Source organism: Sander vitreus, chromosome 19 (assembly GCF_031162955.1).
Source record: "Sander vitreus isolate 19-12246 chromosome 19, sanVit1, whole genome shotgun sequence".
NCBI classification, from domain to species: Eukaryota; Metazoa; Chordata; class Actinopteri; order Perciformes; family Percidae; genus Sander; species Sander vitreus.
Genome location: NC_135873.1, coordinates 12,280,892 through 12,300,072, shown reverse-complemented (window position 1 = coordinate 12,300,072; position 19,181 = coordinate 12,280,892). Strand labels below are relative to the sequence as shown.

The window sequence follows — 19,181 nt, the reverse complement described above, 5'->3', positions numbered from 1 at the left end:
AGCAGCAGCATATTCTCAGCTACAGTACTGTAAAGGTCGTATTTACCGAAAGTCAGGTCATTTATTAACAGTTTTATCTCACAGGAATTTCCCTTGAAACCAAGCACAAAAACAACACAGAACTGACTATTTCATTTTCACGCAGTTTGTTACAATTTGAGCTTTTAAATTTGAATTTAAGTATAAACCAAACATATTCAGATTTAAGGTAACAGGTCAAATAAAATAAAATTACTGTAGACCTAATCTGATTCCAAAATAGCCTATATGTAAACAAAAAGTAATGCTTTATTTAAGTTAAAAACGTAAAAAGCGGTGGAAATGGAACATTTTGTGAACTTAAAAGAAGATAAAAGATTATTAAGATTATGTTATATGCTGTAAATGACCACAAATTTAAACTTATCTTTTGATGACTTAATTACCCATACTTAAAATATAGGCTGTAGAATTTAAAGATTTCATAGAATCAGAACGATTTATTGCCAAATAAATAATAATTGGTGGTTGGTACATATATTAACAAACAAACATAATTAAACATTAATATCAAATAAACAATAAATACAGAAACAAATATATACAAAATAGGTGTTTCACATAAGAAAGAGGAGGCTGAATGGATTGAGTGAAGAATGTGCAAAAAATATTTAGTATGTGCAATGAGCAGATGTATTAGTCCAGGATGGAGGTTAATGCAACCTGTAGTGACTAGGAGTTGGGGGTTGAGAGTCAATGGGGGTCCAGGGCCTTGTTGGTGAGGCTGACTGCAGAGGGGAAGAAACAGTTTTTATGGCGTGGGGTTTTGGTCCTGATGGACCGCAGCCTCCTGCCAGAGGGGAGGGGTTCAAACTGTTTGTGTCCGGGGTGAGAGGGATCGGCTACAATCTTTCTTGCCCGCCTCAGCGTCCTGGAGGCGTACAGGTCCTGAAGAGACGGCAGATCTCAGCCAATCACCTTGTCAGCAGAGCAGATGATACGCTGCACTCTGCCCTTGTCCTTAGCAGTGGCTGCAGCCAGCGTACCAGATGGTGATGGAGCAGGTGAAGATGGACTTGATGATGGTGGTGTAGAAGTGCATCATAATTGTCTTTGACAGGTTGAACTTCTTCTGCTGCTGCAGGAAGTACATCCTCTGCTGGGCTTTTTTGATGAGGGGGCTGATGTTCAGCTTCCACTTGGGTGTCTGTGGAGATGATGGAGCCCAGGAGGCAGAAGGACTCCACATGGTTGACTGTGGAGTCACCCAGGGTGATAGGGACGGGTGTGGCTGCCTCCTTCCTAAAGTCCACATCCATCTGCACCATCTTCAGAGCGTTTAGCTCCAGGTTGTTCTGACTGCACCAGGTCACCAGATGGTTAGTCTATATCCACGACGTTCCACTTACGGGATTGGTCCATTGCCGCCGGAAATTTCGCCGGATGCACTCTTTTTGTCCGGATGTCCGTCACCTTTCACTTTCTTTGTGTTGTAATTCTAAACTCTGGTGGATTTCTGAAGACTATGGTTAACTGCTCCTCAGATCTCTGCAGGGTAAATCCAGACAGCTAGCTAGACTATCTGTCCAATCTGAGTTTTCTGTTGCACAACTAAAACAACTTTTGAACATACACGTTCCACCAATACAAGTTCCTTCTCAAGGCTATTTTGCAGAGGCACTGTTGCTCCGTCCGGCGCTTAGCGCCGCCCAAGACGATTGTGATTGGTTTAAAGAAATGCCAATCACAATTGCAATAAATAATAAACCAGAGCAGGTTTTTCTCTCATCCCGGAATGCTGTGTGGACTCACCAGACCCTCCTCTGCAGTGCTGTGGAGGAAGGTCTGGCAAAGCGAGACTACCAGATGGTCAATCTCTCACCTGTAGACAGACTCATCCTCATCAGAGATCAGACCAATGAGAGTGGTGTCGTCCACAAACTTCAGGAGCTTGACCGACTGGTGACTGGAGGTGCAGCTGTTGGTGTATAGGGAGAAGAGGAGAGGGGAAAGGACGCAGCCTTGAGGGGAACCGGTGCTGACGGTCAGAGAGTCAGAGATGTGTTTCCCCAACCTTACAGGCTGCTTCCTGTCAGACAGGAAGTCTGTGATTCACCTGCAGGTAGAGTCAGGCACGTGCAGCTGGGACAGCTTGTCCTGCAGCGGAGCCGGGAGGATGGTGTTGAAGGCAGAGCTGAAGTCCACATCCTAGATCCTGGCGTAGGTTCCTGAGGAGTCCAGGTGCCAGAGGATGAAATGAAGAGTAGTATTGACACAATGGAGTTAAAATACCCTGTTCGTCACAGCCTTTTAGGTGTACCATTACATTTTTAGTGAAGTCTCATTTGAACTATCCGCACTGATTTACCTTAACGTCTTCCAGGAAAACAAGTATTTATAAATTAGATGCTTGACCTTCAGCAGCACTTTGTTACCTGTTGCTGGGGATGTTGCCCATGTAAGCCAGCCTCCAAACTGTTCACAGAGTCATACCAGGAGACTAGGGCCAGTTTCCATTGCCAACTTTGTTCAGATCCTCTTATTATCTCCCTTTGAGAATCATTTCTTTCTTTCATCCATCAAATGCATCGCGTAACCTTCTCCTTCCAAACTAACTCCCCCTCTCTATCTCATCTCATTTCTGTCTTTCTCTAATTCTGATTAAAAAAAATGGTAAGGCACTAACTGAAAGGTCGCAGTTGTTATGGAAACGAGGCTCGTAACAAAAGCTGGACACACGGGTACAGAGGGGGAGAGAGAAGGGGGATAGACGGAGAGAAAAAGAGGGAGATGTGTCTGAATAAACATAAACATGCAGAGAGGATCAGAGGGTAGGAAAGAGAGAAAGTCAGAGAGGTCTGAATGAATATAAACATATGCAGAGGAAGGAGCACAATAGATGGCGAGGTCATGAAATGATGGCTCCATCTGCAATAATAAATAACAAAAGATAATACCGGGTTATCGTCATTCTAGGAAGGCGGCCGAGCCACAAAGGTGTGTGTGTGTATGTATGTGTGTCTGTGTGTGTGTGTGTGTGTGTGTGTGTGTGTGTGTGTGTGTGTGTGTGTGTGTGTGTGTGTATTGGACAGAGTGGCAGAGCCAGAGAATGCAATTGAAACATAATACATGGATCTGCTGCACAAGCTAGAGAATTCTAAAAAGCACAAATTGTTCACAGAAAAGCCTATACCAAAGAACCTAAAATTGTGTGTGTGTGTGTGTGTGTGTGTGTGTGTGTGTGTGTGTGTGTGTGTGTGTGTGTGTGTGTGTGTGAGTGAGTGAGTGAGTGAGTGAGTGAGTACGGGAACATCACCTCTCTGAGGGCTCATATTATGTTAACCACTTAGACTAGCATCAAACACTCTCTCTCACTCATACACACACACACTTTCTCACTCATACACACACACTTCAGTACAAACATGAAGGTGGCAGCCATATAAATAGGACGTCCCAGAGCGAGAGATATAAAGAGAAAGGGACTGACTGACAGAGAGAGAGAGAGAGAGAGAGAGAGGGGGGGAGGAGGAAAAAATGGGGGAAAGAGTTGAGTGAAAAACTGAGAGAAATAGAGAGGGCAAGAACAGGAGGGGGCGAGGACAGATAGATATGAAAGAATCAATAGATGCATAAAGTGTATGTTCATTGATTTACTTACAGAGAGAGAGAGAGAGAGAGAGAGAGAGAGAGAGAGCGAGAGAGAGAGAGAGAGAGCGATGGGGAGAGAAAGAGGGAATGAGAGGAAGGGCAGAGAGAAGCAGAGGAGGGAGAGAGAGGGAGAATCAGTTATACTACTGTCAGGAGGAAACAGCACCCATGTCAGAACAATACTATCAAGCGAGGGACTATGTGAGGTATAGAGACCTAATTAAAGCTGCATTAAATCAATATATTAACATTAGCAATGGGTCAAATGACTGTAATGTGATGGGGTCGCTCATAGTGATGAACCCGCAGAGAATTACCACCAATTTTGTAGTTCAGCTCTGGATGTGTAAATACGCTTGCTAACACATTAGCCGTAACAGCTTTATATGGTAATATGTCAATGGTGTTATACAGCAGCTTGTTTTGTTGCCTCCACAAGGCAAAAAAAAAACAATTAATGCTTAATTAAGTATAGTTGGGGGACTCACAAGAGATGGATTTTAAAAAGAATGGCCAAAATGTTCTCCAAAAACACCGGATCCTACATTTCCCATAATGCAACTCAATGGCATCCTTTTTTGTTTTCGGTTAAACAGAAAAAAAAATACTTTTGTCTCAAACCCTAGACAAAATAACCCTGATGACATCACTACAACATCATCTGGGTAATTTTTTCAGACTTTGGAAAGCTCCCTCCAAAGCCACAGCAGACATTATCCCACTGTTTTCATAGACTGTGTAGCCTCCTTGTGACGTGTAAACTGAACGTCATGGTGGATGGCATCTTTCATTCTCAAACTGTACTGAGCGTTCATTTACTGAATTGTATTCGGATGTATTTGGATTCTTTTGGTGATACTGTTCACCTAACAATCAGGCCCTGAGTTGAAGTGAACCAGACACTGAGAGACAGACAACATATGTCAAGATTGACAGTAACAGAGAGAGAGACCGGTTGGAACAGAGCATGCAGTGGGACAGACAGACAGGCAGAAAGACAACGAGTGTGTTTATGTGTGTGTGTGTGTGTGTGTGTGTGTGTGTGTGTGTGTGTGTGTGAGAGAGATGGGAGTGCGAGAGAGAGACAAGTGTACTCAAATAGCTCAGGGCAAGGTGACAGAGAGAAACGAACGGACAGAGAGGGATAACGAGCTCACAGAGGGGGGATTGTGTGTGTGTGTGTCTGTGTGTGTTAAAGAATGAGAGAAAAAGGAAGAGACAGAGGGCGGAAGGGGAGAGGGATAGAGGAAGTTGAGGGTACAAAAACAAAAACAGGGAGAGAGTGTGAGAGTGTGTGTGTGCGTGTGTGTGTGTGTGTGGACAGCCAAAGGTGTCAGCGTGTGCTATTTGGCTTAATGATGACCCACTGGGCATGTAGGTCATAACGGTTTGTGTCTCAAAGCCATGACTGTATGCCTGTGTGTATCCATTAGTGTGTGTGTATGTGTGTGTGTGTGTGTGTGTGTGTGTGTGTGTGTGCGTATATAGAAACTCACTAGATACACGCATGTAAAGTGGGTCTCTTAGCGTGCTGATAAGAGTGTGTTTGGTCAGAGGTTGGAGAAGCAGTTTTTCTAGCTGGTAGGACTCAATATATACCTACTCACACACTCTCATGTGCACCCACACATGCCGCAAATCCAGTTTTTGGCACATACACACACACACACACACACACACACACCAACAGCTGCCCTTCACGTCATACATGCACATGTAATGCACCATGCATGGCACTAAATTATGCACAAACACACACACATCTCTTTCTTCTGATCTCTCATGACAACACACACACAAACACACACACACACACACACACACACACACACACACACACACACACACACACACACACACACACACACACACACACACACACACACTGGGGGAAGCTATTATGCTCTCAGGCTGGAGTGTTTTGATGGTATAATTGCAGTGACCAGTGAGGAGAAAGAGACAGAGGGAGGGATGGAAAGAGGGATGTGGATGGAGGGAGAGAAAAAGAGGAGAGTGCTGACACTCTCAGCATGCTAATGTTGCGAGGCTCTAACCCCCCCACCCCCCCACCCCCGATTTCATCCCTCCCTCCATCCATCTCTTTGTCTCTCCATCTTCCTATGTATCTCACATCCTCTGCATTTCACAGGTGCAGCACTAGAAAGAGGGAGAGATGGACAGAAAGGTAGAGAGGTGGAGAGATGAGAGGAAAAGAGGGATACATAACAGGATGGAGCAATGTTATCTCTCGCTTTCTCTGCCATCCCTCCATCCTCTTCAAGCTCCCTACAATGCTCAAAACAAAGCATGCAGGGAAAAAAAAGAGGTACAGGAGGATGAAAAAAAATAGAGGAAGAGGGAGGGTCAGTTTTTCCATCCCTTTAACAATGGAGGGATGATCTCTGCTTATCCTTTAATCACATCCCTTCTTTTTTCCTCTCCTCCGTCCTCTCTGTTATCTCTCGTTCCCTGCAACCCCTCTATTTCTCATCTGGTGAGAGAAAGGGTAGCTTTTTCCTCACGTCGGCCTCCCTTTTTTGTCGCCTCTCCATCTGTTTGTCCTTCCAGTCCTCCCTCCATCCCTCTATCCTCTCCAGAGAAGGGATTCTGCTGTATGGCGCTGATCTCGTCCCTCTTTTCTCTCTCTTTTGCATCCAACTTCCCCTCTCCTCTTTTGTTTATACTTGAAATACCAAAACTTAACTGTTCAAAGGAGGTTGGTCTGGTTCTTTAAGATATTATTAGAAATGGGCACATTGAAACTCCTGCAGAAAAAAATAATACACAATATGGTCTAATATCAGGAATAATGTATTCAGGTGAAAATCTTGGTATGGTATTAATCAAAAAAAGTACACTCTATTACTGTTCTTCTAATGCATCTTGTAATTATTCTTTAACCAGGTACAACATCGGGCACTGAAAGAGGAAACGTACTTGTTGACAGGGAATTGGGGGATGTAAAGTAGACCAAGAATAAATTGGCATACAAACAGACTGGTGAACAATAAATAATATGCACAATTAACATCAGCAATAACAAGTAAGCAGCAGCTCTGATAAAGATGTTAGTGATGTTATTTTACTAACTTTAACTGTCATTTTGCAGAACTGGAGGGCTTGTACTTGCTACAGTACATACAGTGTATGTAACAAAAATAAAAAAACACTACAGTAGTTGCCATTGTTTTTTATTTGATTATTGTAGCTGAAAAAAGCGTTCATCCGCAGTGTAAGTCCTGGTTTGCTCAGCAGTCCAACAGCTTGTTTTAGCTAGCTAAACTGCTACTTTGCTGTCAAACTTGCTGAGATTTAGCTGATTTATTGGTGGAGAACACCGGGAATGAGCAGTTCCTGCAATAGAGCATAATTAATATAATCTAATAGCCAACAGCGCCTCTCAGAGGTACTGCCTTACTACCGCAAAACTTCAAACCTGTTGTGGCCGGGTTGGTACAGTGGGTAGAGCAGGCAAACATATACTGAGAGGTTTATGCCTCGACGCAGAGGTCCAGGCTCGAATCCGACCTCTGACGATTTCCTGCATGTCTTCCCCCTCTCTCTCTCCCCTTTCTCACCTAGCTGTCCTGTCAAATTAAAGGCGGAAAAGCCCAAAAATAAGAAAAAACTTAAAATCTACAACAGCTCTTTGATTGTGTTGAGCAGTCGCTGTCTACTAAACTACAGTAACATTATTGAAAAAAAGGTGTATGTATAGTTTCAAATCAGTAGTTTTTACCACTGAGTATGACCAAAAACATCCAATTGGAAGTTTCTAACCATTTCTAAACAGAAATGTACCTGCAGCCCCTGTGCTATAGAGCACCATTTGTCACCAAAACAAATCCTGTGCATTTATTGTTGATGTTGAGTAAGTGATTTTGGCTAATGAGGTTAGACCTACTAACATATCCTGGCCTTGTGCCACTTATTTTGACCATCTGATTATGTAATCCAAAATTTGCAGTTACAGTCTTACCAAACACTGTTGCAGCAAACTCGCTCCATCTACTCTTGACTTAACACCAGGGAAACAGACATCTCTTTGACTTTCAATTAAAATCAGATTTATTAATCAAAACATTGTTTGTGCAAAATGCAAATTACTGTTATACACTACACATTACTGTATTTAACAAGAACACATTGTAAAAGGAGAGTAAGAATCAAACGAGAGAAAGAGATTGATAGAGAGAGAGATGAAGGATTATTTACCCATTAATGCATGAAGTTTACAGTTTTATATTTATATTTAGTAAATCAAAATTCTTCCCTACACGAAGACCGCTAAAGTAGCAGTCTGCAGTGTAGTGTGTACCTCAGGAGTGTGTGTCTATGTATGTGTGTGTGCTGGTAGCTGTTTTGCACCTGAATGTATTTCTGAATGGTTTAAATGAGTTTTTGTTAACATACATACTGTATATAACTGTGAATTTGTGTATGCCTATGAGTACGTAAGTGTGTGTGTGTGTGTGTGTGTGTGCATGTGTGTGTGTGTGTGTGTGCATATGTATGTCACAACCCTGAGCTTCTTTGTCTTTGATCTGTCTTTATGTGTGTGAACAGTGTATATAAAAAAAGTGTGCATCTAAGGGTCCTGTGTATGTGTGTGTGTGTGTGTGTGTGTGTGTGTGTGTGTGTGTGTGTGTGTGTGTGTCAGTGTGTGTGTGTGTGTGTGGGCGAGGAGTGCCTGTCAACCAACATCTCAGTGTGCTTCAGATACTGGGCTGTCCTTCTCATCACAGACTCCCTGCGTATTGGATCTGAGTCTCCTGGACAGACAGACAGACAGACACGTAGACAGGAAGACAAATATGATTATTTTCATTATTACTGTCCAATAATGGTATTAGTGTCCCTGGTCCTGCTGCTGTGAAAGTGTAAAGAGGACATAGAGGAAAGAGAGGGGAAGGTAGCGAAAGAAGAAAAAGGTATGTCAAAGCTTTCTTAAAAAAGATTTTGTTTAACTTTATTTATCAATTTAAACAGCAGTGCTAAAAAAAAAAGAAGCAGCTGAGCTCAAAAGGTGCTTTGGCAGCAGTGGGATTCGAACCCACGCCCCCGGAGAGACTGGAGCCTTAATCCAGCGCCTTAGACCGCTCGGCCACGCTACCTCATAACAGCTGTCACGTCACTGTTGGACGAGTCATAGGGAAGGACAGGTCAATGTTTCATTGGCCAAGGGTCTCAGGAAAAACTGAGAGGGCACAAAGTAACCCTAGATAACCCATTAGAGGGCTGTCACATGTTAACACGGTAGCAGATAACACACATACTTGTGTTAGTTTGTCAAGCTAATTTAGATCTGTGTATGACTTTGTTGTAGACAGCACACCAGAAGGTTCAGAGTTATTTTTTGTTTGATTAATGCATGCATCAAATGCTTCTTTTTCTGACAAACTGAGAAATCTCCATAAGCTGGTGCAGCACGTATAAAAGAATATAGTGGTGTCCCTTACAATATATTTCTCAAAGAAGTCATTTATAAAAAGAAGTGAATTACTTAAAAGAGTCAAATTAGTCAAAAGAGAGGTGAAATATCTTCAAGAATCTAAAGGAAAAGCAAACCACCTTTGATTTATGGATATCCCGTGACCTGCAGCACACGTGACCCTTTCACATATTAACCAGAATGAACGCAATTTCTACATATTAAGCACACCACAGAAAGAACACGGAGCAGAAAACATTCACTTGGCAGCGGTGGGATTCGAACCCACGCCCCCGAAGAGACTGGAGCCTTAATCCAGCGCCTTAGACCGCTCGGCCACGCTACCCTGTAATCTAAGGAAATCACTATCAGATCCTGCTCGAGGGAGGGTGGGTCAGTTATACTCCATCATGGCTAGATATGAAGAGCAGCACATTTGTTTGTCATACATAACTCAATTATTAACCAAGCTCAAGAAAAGGATATCAGTTCGGAGCAAATTATGTGTTTTCGTGTTTGGTCCACAGCCTGGGGTCATAATGTTCAAGTGTCAGCTCAACATAACTTCTCAAAGCAACTCAGCCTATAAGAAATCAGGAGTAAACATAATAGAATCGGCACAAGATACAAACTTTTCAAAAAACTCACAAAAGACCAGAAAGCCAGGCTGTAATTAGATTAAGACAGACTTGAGAAGGCTGAGAGCATTGGTATTGTTTCATGTGCATCCATTGACAGTTACTTTCACCTTGTTTATAGCAGGGATCAAAGACAGCCAAGTCATAACCAGAATTAATCCAATTTCTACACACCACAGAAAGAACAAGATTGTAAATAACCACAAAAAAGAGACAACACAGAAAGTGCTGCAGCGTTGTTTCATTTTGTAGATGTGCACCACTGCACTCTTTAGTCATCACTAACTTTTCCCCTTTTCATTAGCATGTGGGTCTTTGATTAATATTTTGGAAACATTATTGGACTATTGCTGAACTGAATGCTTTACCCTTTCCTAGCAATCTAACTTCCTCAATCCCTTCATACGTCTTCTCACCCTGTACTCCAGTGATCAGTATATCCACCGCCGTCCTGTATCCACGAATGGCAGAACTAAATTCTCCCTCCTTCTCCCTCTTCATTGCAGCTGTGAGCTCAGTGGCAGCTTGGTTTAAGTAACCCACGTCCACTCCTTTCAGACTGGCTGGTGGCAGTGAGAACAATTCAGAGTGGTCACTGGAAGAATTGGATTTATCTGGAATAGAGAGAAAAAGAGCAAATGATTTATTTACTAGCAGAGAAATAATTACAACAAGCCAATTATAAGATTATGTTTGATTTCATATTTGTAACACTCCAAAATATATGGAGTGACTCTAAAAAGTTACTGGATGTTTGTTTGTTTTTTCAAGCAAAAATGGGAAACATTGTCTGGTTCCAGCTCACATTTAAGAATTTGCTAATGTTCTTTGTCTAATACAATGTTTAACAGAAATATTTTAATTTGGGGGCTGTTGGTTGGCAAGCACTGTGAAGTAGTCACCTAGGCTCTGGGAAATTATCATCTACACCTTTTACAATGTTTGATGTATAATAGCTAGATAAATAATTAATTAGTCAAGAAAGTAATCAGCAGATAATGAAAATAATTGCTAGTTGCATCCCTACTTAGACGTGACTATACACCAAAAAGTCAACTTAAGGCAAATCCACAATCAACTGCTCTTTCTAAATGTCCAGCAGGAAGAATTCCCTTGACAGCAGTGGGATTCCATCCACTCCCCGTGAAGAATCTGGAGCCTTAATTCAGCACCTTAGACCTTAGCCAAACTACTGCATTAAAACGCATGTATCATCTTCTATAGTTCTTTCAAAATTGGCTAATTTCTTTATTCAAGTGTTGCCTCTGTGTACCAAAAGATGATCTTGGAAATGACTTCAGCCCAAAGAACGTGCTATGCTGTGTATATAAGAGTTTAACATACTTTTTCAATGGTTCAAGATCCAGCTCCTCAGAAAGCCCCGTTAGAGGTGAAAAACATCAGATTGCTTCACACATTTCCTTACTTCTCTGTCTTACATAGATAGGAAAAACCTCACTGGCAGCGGTGGGATTTGAACCCACGCCCCCAAAGAGACTGGAGCCTTAATCCAGCGCCTTAGACCGCTCGGCCACGCTACCCCACAAGACAAGAAAATCACTATCAGATCCTGCTCAAGGGAGGGTGGATCAGCTATACTCCACCATGGCTAGATATGAATGGGAGAGCAGCAAATGCAAAACAAGCAAGTTTTTATGCCTGCAATAATATTTATACCACAGAGCTATTTCATTCATTTGTTAAACATAACTCAATTATTAACCAAGCTCAAGAAAAGGATATCAGTTTGGAGCAAATGATGTGTTTTTCGTGTTTGGTCCCACAGCCTGGGGTTATAATGTTCAAGTGTCAGCTCAACATAACTTCTCAAAGCAACTCAGCCTATAAGAAATCAGGAGTAAACATAATAGAATCGGCACAAGATACAAACTTATAGAAAAAAAATCACAAAAGACCGGAAAACCAGGCTGTAATTAGATTAAGACAGATTTGAGAAGGCTGAGAGCATTGGTATTGTTTCATGTGCATCCACTGACATTTATGTTCACCTTGTTTATAGCAGGGATCAAAGACAGCCAAGTCATTATCAGTCAGAGGAGGTGGACCTTCCTCTTTGGAGGATGGAACTTGCTCTTCTGCCACAGAGTCAAACAGTGAATCAAATTCTTCCTGGGACTCCTCTGATTGGTGGTTTCTGGCTGGGCAAGGGTCAGGAGACGGAACTAGAGGGGGAAAACAAGATTAATAAGGAAAGAAAAGTACACACCAGTGTAAATCTATGGCAGATGTTTTATACCTCTGTCATCCAGCTCTGTATCGCTAAGCTCCTCTTGTTCTTGTTCTTCTCTCGGAGAGCCTCCCATCTCGCTGTAAGCCTCAGCCGCCACCTCCGGTTCTCCCTCTTCTAAGCCCAGGTTGATGCCCAGGTTGATGCCCAGGTCTTGGGGTAAGGTGGGAGCCTCCCTTCCCTCCTCCTCCTCTGCGGGTTCACAGTCTGACGCCCTGCGCTTGGGAAGGGGGATGAGAGGTGGGGGCAGGGGCCCAGCAGAGGACAGAGGGGTGGCATCCAGAGGCCTTGTCACCTCACCACCCTGAGAAAGAAGAGGGAGAAAGAGAGGAAATCAGGGTAAATGTAGGGAGAGAGAGACAGAGACAGAGAGAGAGAGAGAGAGAGAGAGAGAGAGAGAGAGAGAGAGAGAGAGAGAGGGGTAGGTAGGATGAAAGGAGGTGGTGTGGGGTAGAAGGAGAGCAAAGAGAGAGAAATAAGCAGGATAAGTAGGACATGTGGAACAGAAAGGTGAGAGTCCATTACAACACGACTCCTGGTCTGGCACATGTTTCCTGTGTGCAGATGTGCGTGGCTATTTCATATCTGTTTCACTTTCTGTATGGGTCTTACTCTGAAAAAGTCCTTTAGCTGTGGGCTATTGTAGAGTGCAGGTATGCTGGTAGTAAATAGAAGCATGATCTCTGCAGCATTCCTCCTCTCTTCAATCACAGCCTCATCAAACCTTCCTGAAACAGAGACAGACAATATAATAATGGCAATGTGGATTAGGATGCTAGGACATTACGTTGCATGGAAAAAAATAATAGAAACAAACAGCAGAAATATAAGCCGGACTGATCAACCTTACAATGTTTGTTTTTGGGGAGACTTTTAGATGTGTTTATTCAAATGGACATTTTTCTGGCTGTAGTTTGCAGTGTTGTTAAGTAACAAGGTTTAGAACCACTCTTACTCTTTGCCAAAGCATTCAACCACTGCAGCACGGTAGCTTGAAACTCACTATACATGGTAACTGTATACTGGTATTTGACTCAACTGTGTAGCTGCCTTTGCAGTTGTAAATCGGTAACCACTGAAAAATAATGTAATAGGCTGAGGGGAAGTGTCACAAGAGTCATGACTATATGCCAATAACAGGCAAACTGGAACAAGTATCCTTGCCAGAGATGACTGAAAGACACTCAACAGGCTAAATGTATAGAAAAGCTACAAACCACTGCCTAGTTGAATTGAATTACCATCTCTGACAATGTAAACACCTCTGCAGTGTAGCCTATTAGGAGTTACCATATTTATGTTATTTATCTAGCCCCTGCAGAACACCAAACAACTCAGTTAGTCAGTGATCCTACCACTTGGTAAGCAGGATTCAGCAATAAGGGCTGCACGATGGCCTGGGGCATCATCGTATCATAATCATCTGATTTGGATGTGCCGTTGGCCAACCAAGAATTTTTTTTAACACTTGTGATGCTTTCAAAGTTTGAACTTTTTTTCTCTACATTTTTTACGTTTTTTGTGGGGGGGTTTTATACTTTTTTGGACGTTTTTTGTGAAGTTGTAATAAGTAAAGAGTATGTAAAGTTTGACATTGTTTTTTGATGTTTTTTTCCCTGACTCTATTTTTGACGGGTTTTGTTTTCAAACTTTTTTTCTTGGATTTTTTTTTTTTTTTTAATACGGGCAAATAAAAATTGACTTTGGGGCAAGTCGAAAAACCTTATCGTTAAAACCTGGTAAGCATGCTGGAATTGAGTGTATCTATCTACAGTGTATCACAATCTTTGCCCATTATACCAAAGACTTGTGCGCGGGGAAAAGATGGAAAGTCCTCCTGTCTTCTGAACAGGTTCCTGTGAGTGTAGGCCAACTCCCCATGGAGCTTCTTCAGCTCTGAGAACCTCCTCCACACGACCACCTCTTTCACATCTTCTGGATGACGCTTGGACACAAACTACAAACCACAGAGGAGAGAGGACGGATTGTTAAATAAAACAACATGTTTACCATTAAGTTGCAGACCAGTTTTTATGGCACCTTTGGACATATCAAAGAACAGTGTTGAAACCGGGCAACATTTTCAACAAGTCGTGGATCAGTACAGTTGTTATGTGTAAGTATGTTTGTGTATAAATATAAGGGAGGGTGATGAAGGCTTGAATCTATGAAGATATGATCCAATCAGATTGTGTATGCATTCCTGCGTGGACCACGGAGTAGTGCGGTCATGGGGGGTTCTCGTGAACTGAATCACAAGTTCGCGTTGTTTCACTTGAATGAAAGAGCCTTTGTTTTTTTAATGACTATGTGGCTTCATTGTGTTAGAAACGAATAACAACACAAAGTCAGTTACTTCTGATTGATGTAACGTTAACTGACCAAAGCCTACAATGGTACAATAACGTGTGTGTTACGTACTTAAGTGACATAACATAACATAAAGGCAAGCCACAAGTAAAATTAGCTCAACAGAAAGTTATTGGGTAGCCTATAGTAACAATGTAGGTTTACGTTGCTGGTAATTGTAGCAAAAGAGAGATAAAGAGTGTAAACCTACCCTTGCTGACACTTTGTATTCGGTGTGTCCCTTCTCGTGTGTGCGTGGGTCTGTAACGGTAAAAAAACGGTAGTATTCATCTTTGGGTTTTCGTGACATGTCAGTTACCGGCAACAACAGAAAAACAGCGTGTTTCAGCGACACAAAACAGGGCTGTCAAAGCTGTAGTAGCTCTGTTGTGATTCTGCTGTTCCCTCCTCTCCGCTCACTTCCTGGTTGGTGACGTCAGCAAATGCGTGATTACGTTGTGTGGCTAGGCTTCAAGTTCGACGCCAAGTGAAAGATGTAGCTGTAGATGTAGATGTAAAGAGAAATGTACTAACATCTGTTATTTTTGGTGTTAATTTGACCCCAACAATTTAAACCTCCAGAAAATGATTGTAATTAAAAAGATCACCCAATTGTATGTGTAGTGTCAAAAGAGTGTTTTATGTCTCTTTGTTGACTACCTTAATATCTCTCTAGATAAAACATAACCCCCTTTTCAGCAGTTCCACACGCAGGGCGTCCAATGTGAAACAAAATATCACATGTAATTGTATGACCATTCAGTCCATCTGCCATAGTACCACCCTCATGCCCTGATTCTCTTCAGGTGCTTTCCCAGTTTACACCTGCATACTTCAAGCATAGCTGGACGGTGCATGAAGCCCATATTTTGTATTTGTCCGGTTTGTTTTGGTGTGTATCCTCAGTCACACGGGGGCCTGGCTTGTAAAGAGAGGGTAATCGCTGGACCTACTTGGCCTATCAATTCTGTAAAGCTGCGAGTTTGTCGCGTAGGACACGGGAGAAAACCATGGAGAAAACATGGAATGTCTTCAGAGACATGGTGGCTGGAACCATATCACCCTTCCAGTTTCAGTATTCAAAAGGCTTTCTGTTGCTTCACCTTCACCAAAGTTCCCCTACATACAGTATCAGGAGTTCTCGCACTACTACAGGTATGGTTGTGGCACATTAGGGCCCTAAAGACTATAACATTGCATGTGATAGTGACCTCAATGTCAGCCAAAACAACCTACACAAATGTGTGTAAAAATATCATATTTTCATCATATTTATACATGTATAACCCTATAGCCTATACCCTATACCCTAACCCAGCCACAACAGTCTGGGGTCAAATTGATCCCAAAGAACACGGATGCATTCAAAATGCATACAGGACATTGAAAATATATAATCATGTTCATTTTATGTTTACCTATTGTCCCCAGTAAATAGTAAAAGTCACTGAATATAAAGCAAAACAAATTATGCCAAGCACTTATTACAATACCTTAAACATTAGTCAAACATCAGTAGCAGTGGTTAAATATTTGCACATTTATTTTATATTTTCTTTATTGAACGCTGACATCTTCAAAGTAACATAAGGCGTGTACATTTTTTTCTGTTCTATTGTAAGTTGCAGTACACGCTGTGTGCTTTTGCAGTTGAAATGCTGTTGGAATTAGGATGATTTCTTTGCAAACTGTAATTATATTTTGACGTATTATTCAGACCATTTTCTATAATGCTCTAATATTGATAAATCAAGACAATAGATCAGGGCTTGACACACTGCATTTCAATTAGAAGTTGGTACATATACTGTTGAGGTGTGAGAACCTTATTTAAATATCTCAAACATAGATTCAAGTGCTTATGAAATAGAATATACCAGTAGTTAGAACGTTTTAGTTAAAATAATGTTTAGCTAAAAATCAATTGATATAACGATGGTTGATTAAAATGGAAGTTAGAGTCATAATATAGGTCAAATGTATCATGATATGTGTGATCATCGTCAGTATTGCCTTTGCACCTTTTATTTTAAATTAGTGTAGAGACCATTGGAATACTCCAGAGGGCACTAAAGGTTCATGTCATTTACCCAGTGAATTCTAGTGGAAAAGTGACTTTACAGTAAATAAAAATGACTTGTTTGATGATACCTTCCTGATATAACCAATGTAAATCTGTATTCATATTGTCTGTGTCTCTGTGTCAAAGACGCTAAAATAACAGAAGCACATAAAGGTCTAGGCCTTACCCTTTTTGAGACAATACAACAAAGAGAGCAACATCAGACATCACTGCGCTGAGGAAATTCCAGCTGTGCATTCATATTGTGCAACAATCTTTTCCCAAGCTTTTATTTATTTCCCAGCTCTTCTCTATGATATAATGAATTTTAGGTCAGAGGGCCTTACAGTATTTATTTTTTACTTTATTTAATTCACAGACACATAAGTGAACTGAAATGATGAAACTTTTCAGCAGATCCTTGTGTAAGTGTTTCATATTATGTAGTCTGTAAAACCTCCTCAAGGAGGCCTTGAACAAGAGATAGAGTGTGAGATTATATCAATAGACTGTATATATCCCACAGGCTGTAGGCCAAAGGTCAGTGTTGCTTTCTTTCCCGGTAAGTGCCTGCTAAATTGAAGGTGAAACGTGCTGCAGACACAAATGAGGTAACGAGATAACCTGCTTGACCACTATAGGTTGGCTTCACTGACGTAAAACTAACACGCACAGTAAACAGAAGTCAAATTAGGTTGTGTTCAGGCTACAGCTTTAATGTGCATGTATCAGTGCTGGAAGTACTTCTACTCTAGCAGTGTAATATCAAAGGATAAGATGAGACTTTATAGATCTGGGGGGGATCACAAAATCTAATTCACAAGCTACCCAGCTGTATGTAGGCTAAAGTTATTAAACTTATCACCACTTTTACAACCTGCAACATTACAGTGATGTGCACATTAATGCAATGGTTATACTACAATAATAGAATATACATTATTCTTAAATGGGACATTCAGCATAATACCTACTTTTACTTTATATTATACATTATAGTATATTTTGATGCTAATACTTTTGAATGCAGATCTTTTACTTCCTACTTTCTGAGAATTTCTACACTGTAGTAAATACCTGAATACTTCTTCCACCGCTGGTATTTCTGACATCCTTCTATATTTTCACACACAGAGGTATATACAGATGGCTTTGTGAGCATATGTGGCTTATGGAGTATAGGTACAGCACATACAGTCAGGTTTTGTTCAATAGGATATTATGTGCAAAATAGCAGAGGATGGTTTCGATCCATCGACCTCTGGGTTATGGGCCCAGCACGCTTCCGCTGCGCCACTCTGCTCTGTGGAAGAGGAGTGGAGAGAAAGAGCATTACATCTGTGAACTGAGCCGTTTGGCATTCTTCTCACAGAGAGGCACATTCTTACATAATGAGCTACCGCTGTTTCCTGCTGACAGAAAGAGTTGGTGGTAGGGGGAACAAGGTTCAGTGTGTGAAGGGGGGGGCAACCCAAGGATGACATTGACTTTGATTTAACCCTTTTGTATTGCCTATATATACCATATTGTACCAGCAGTACTGGCCATTGTGTCTTCTTTTTTTAATATGCAGTTTGTACCACATATAGTGCCGTACTCAATGTGATTTATTCTTTTATATATTTTTGATGTATTTCTGATGTGAATGTACTCATGTGATGAACTCATTAGTGTCTGCTCTGTCCATATTAGCTCTCCATTTATGCCACTAAAGACTATGAGAGGGAGGCTTTTCACATTCAACAGTCTCCCCTTTGTCCGAGAGAGAAAACTAGGCCACACATAGGGAACAAAGAAAGAACAGGACTGAATGTATTTCAGACAAACAGAAAAGGATGAGGTGGTTATTGAATAAGTTATTAAAAATGTACAAGCAAGGCATAGCGCGTGTGTGTGTGTGTGTTATACCCAGTGGTTTACACTGTACAATGATATCAGTGGCGCAGAACATAAAGCAATACAATTACACAATATGGCAAAGTCTCTAAGTACACCCAATATGATTGAATGTTTGTGTTGCATGACCTTATAAAATGTTTCCCGCGCAACTTTCTCTGTAAATTAATCACTAAATATCAACGCGATATAGTAGTGATCTATAGATTTCTCTTGATCTATAGGACTGCACATTGCAGTGAGCCTGAGACAATGGGATGAAAGCACAAGACCCCAAACAAACTGGTTAAAACTGGTCCAGGTCTGCTCTGCTGTGCTTTTTTGTTTTTTCCAAGCTCACACTGTCTTGCAAAATAAACTCTCTCAGAGGGATCAGACGGGGATTTATAGTGAGGCCCTGTGTGTGTATTCATGTGTGTGTGTGTGTGTGTGTGTGTGTGTGTGTGTGTCCCTCCAGCCCAGGGGACTTTGTTACAGAAGAATACAGGAACATGCAGGCATCGCTAAAAGTTACACTTAGTGATTTTAGGATGAAAAAAGTGATTTATTACCCATATTTGTGATTATGTTAAGCCCCAAAACTGTGCCGTATTTGTCTCAGTTACCAATCGAATAGGTCTACTACACTCTAAACTGTGTGTTAATACACTTTTTTGTGTTCTGTGCAATAACTGTTAATGAAAAGAAAACACTTGCTGTTGAAATAACTTAACTGATATCTGCAGTAAGCGTGTATGTCTTTCTGAAACCGCGACCCTGAACCACCAGTGTACTGCATGCACAGTAATCACTGCCTGTTCTCCCTCCTGCCTACAAAACTATCCATCAACTTTGCTCTCCTTTTTCCTCCCTCTTGCTCTCTCTCTTCGTTCTGTGTGTGGGACTGTGTGCATGCTTGCTGATGGATTTAGCGATACTGCCCCTGCT

General features: G+C 41.5%; 1 protein-coding gene and 4 non-coding genes across 5 annotated transcripts; all 5 read right to left on the bottom strand.

Annotated features, from left to right (window-relative positions):
- Window positions 1-7,674: 7,674 nt before the first annotated feature.
- snx15 (sorting nexin 15) lies at window positions 7,675-14,734 on the bottom strand. Its single transcript, XM_078276276.1, has 7 exons — window positions 14,508-14,734; window positions 13,748-13,904; window positions 12,560-12,675; window positions 11,957-12,251; window positions 11,709-11,882; window positions 10,116-10,313; window positions 7,675-8,402 (listed from the first exon to the last, which is right to left on the bottom strand). The coding sequence occupies exons 1-7, from the start codon at window positions 14,604-14,606 to the stop codon at window positions 8,287-8,289; spliced, it is 1,155 nt and encodes a 384-aa protein (XP_078132402.1). The 5' UTR covers window positions 14,607-14,734; the 3' UTR covers window positions 7,675-8,286.
- trnal-aag (transfer RNA leucine (anticodon AAG)) lies at window positions 8,663-8,744 on the bottom strand. Its single transcript has one exon. It is a non-coding gene; the product is annotated as a tRNA-Leu (tRNA).
- On the bottom strand, window positions 9,326-9,407 carry trnal-aag (transfer RNA leucine (anticodon AAG)). Its single transcript has one exon. It is a non-coding gene; the product is annotated as a tRNA-Leu (tRNA).
- Window positions 11,159-11,240, bottom strand: trnal-aag (transfer RNA leucine (anticodon AAG)). Its single transcript has one exon. It is a non-coding gene; the product is annotated as a tRNA-Leu (tRNA).
- Window positions 14,735-17,589: 2,855 nt separating the features above from the next.
- trnam-cau (transfer RNA methionine (anticodon CAU)) lies at window positions 17,590-17,661 on the bottom strand. The gene has a single exon. It is a non-coding gene; the product is annotated as a tRNA-Met (tRNA).
- Window positions 17,662-19,181: the final 1,520 nt, after the last annotated feature.

Excerpts from the sequence above, each read along its gene's own strand:
- snx15 (XM_078276276.1), bottom strand. The coding sequence starts at position 14,606 with ATGTCACGAAAACCCAAAGATGAATACTACCGTTTTTTTACCGTTACA. Across the intron at positions 13,905-14,507 it reads AATACAAAGTGTCAGCAAGG|TTTGTGTCCAAGCGTCATCC; the intron begins GTAGGTTTACAC and ends TGTGGTTTGTAG. Across the intron at positions 11,883-11,956 it reads TACAGAGCTGGATGACAGAG|TTCCGTCTCCTGACCCTTGC; the intron begins GTATAAAACATC and ends TTCCCCCTCTAG.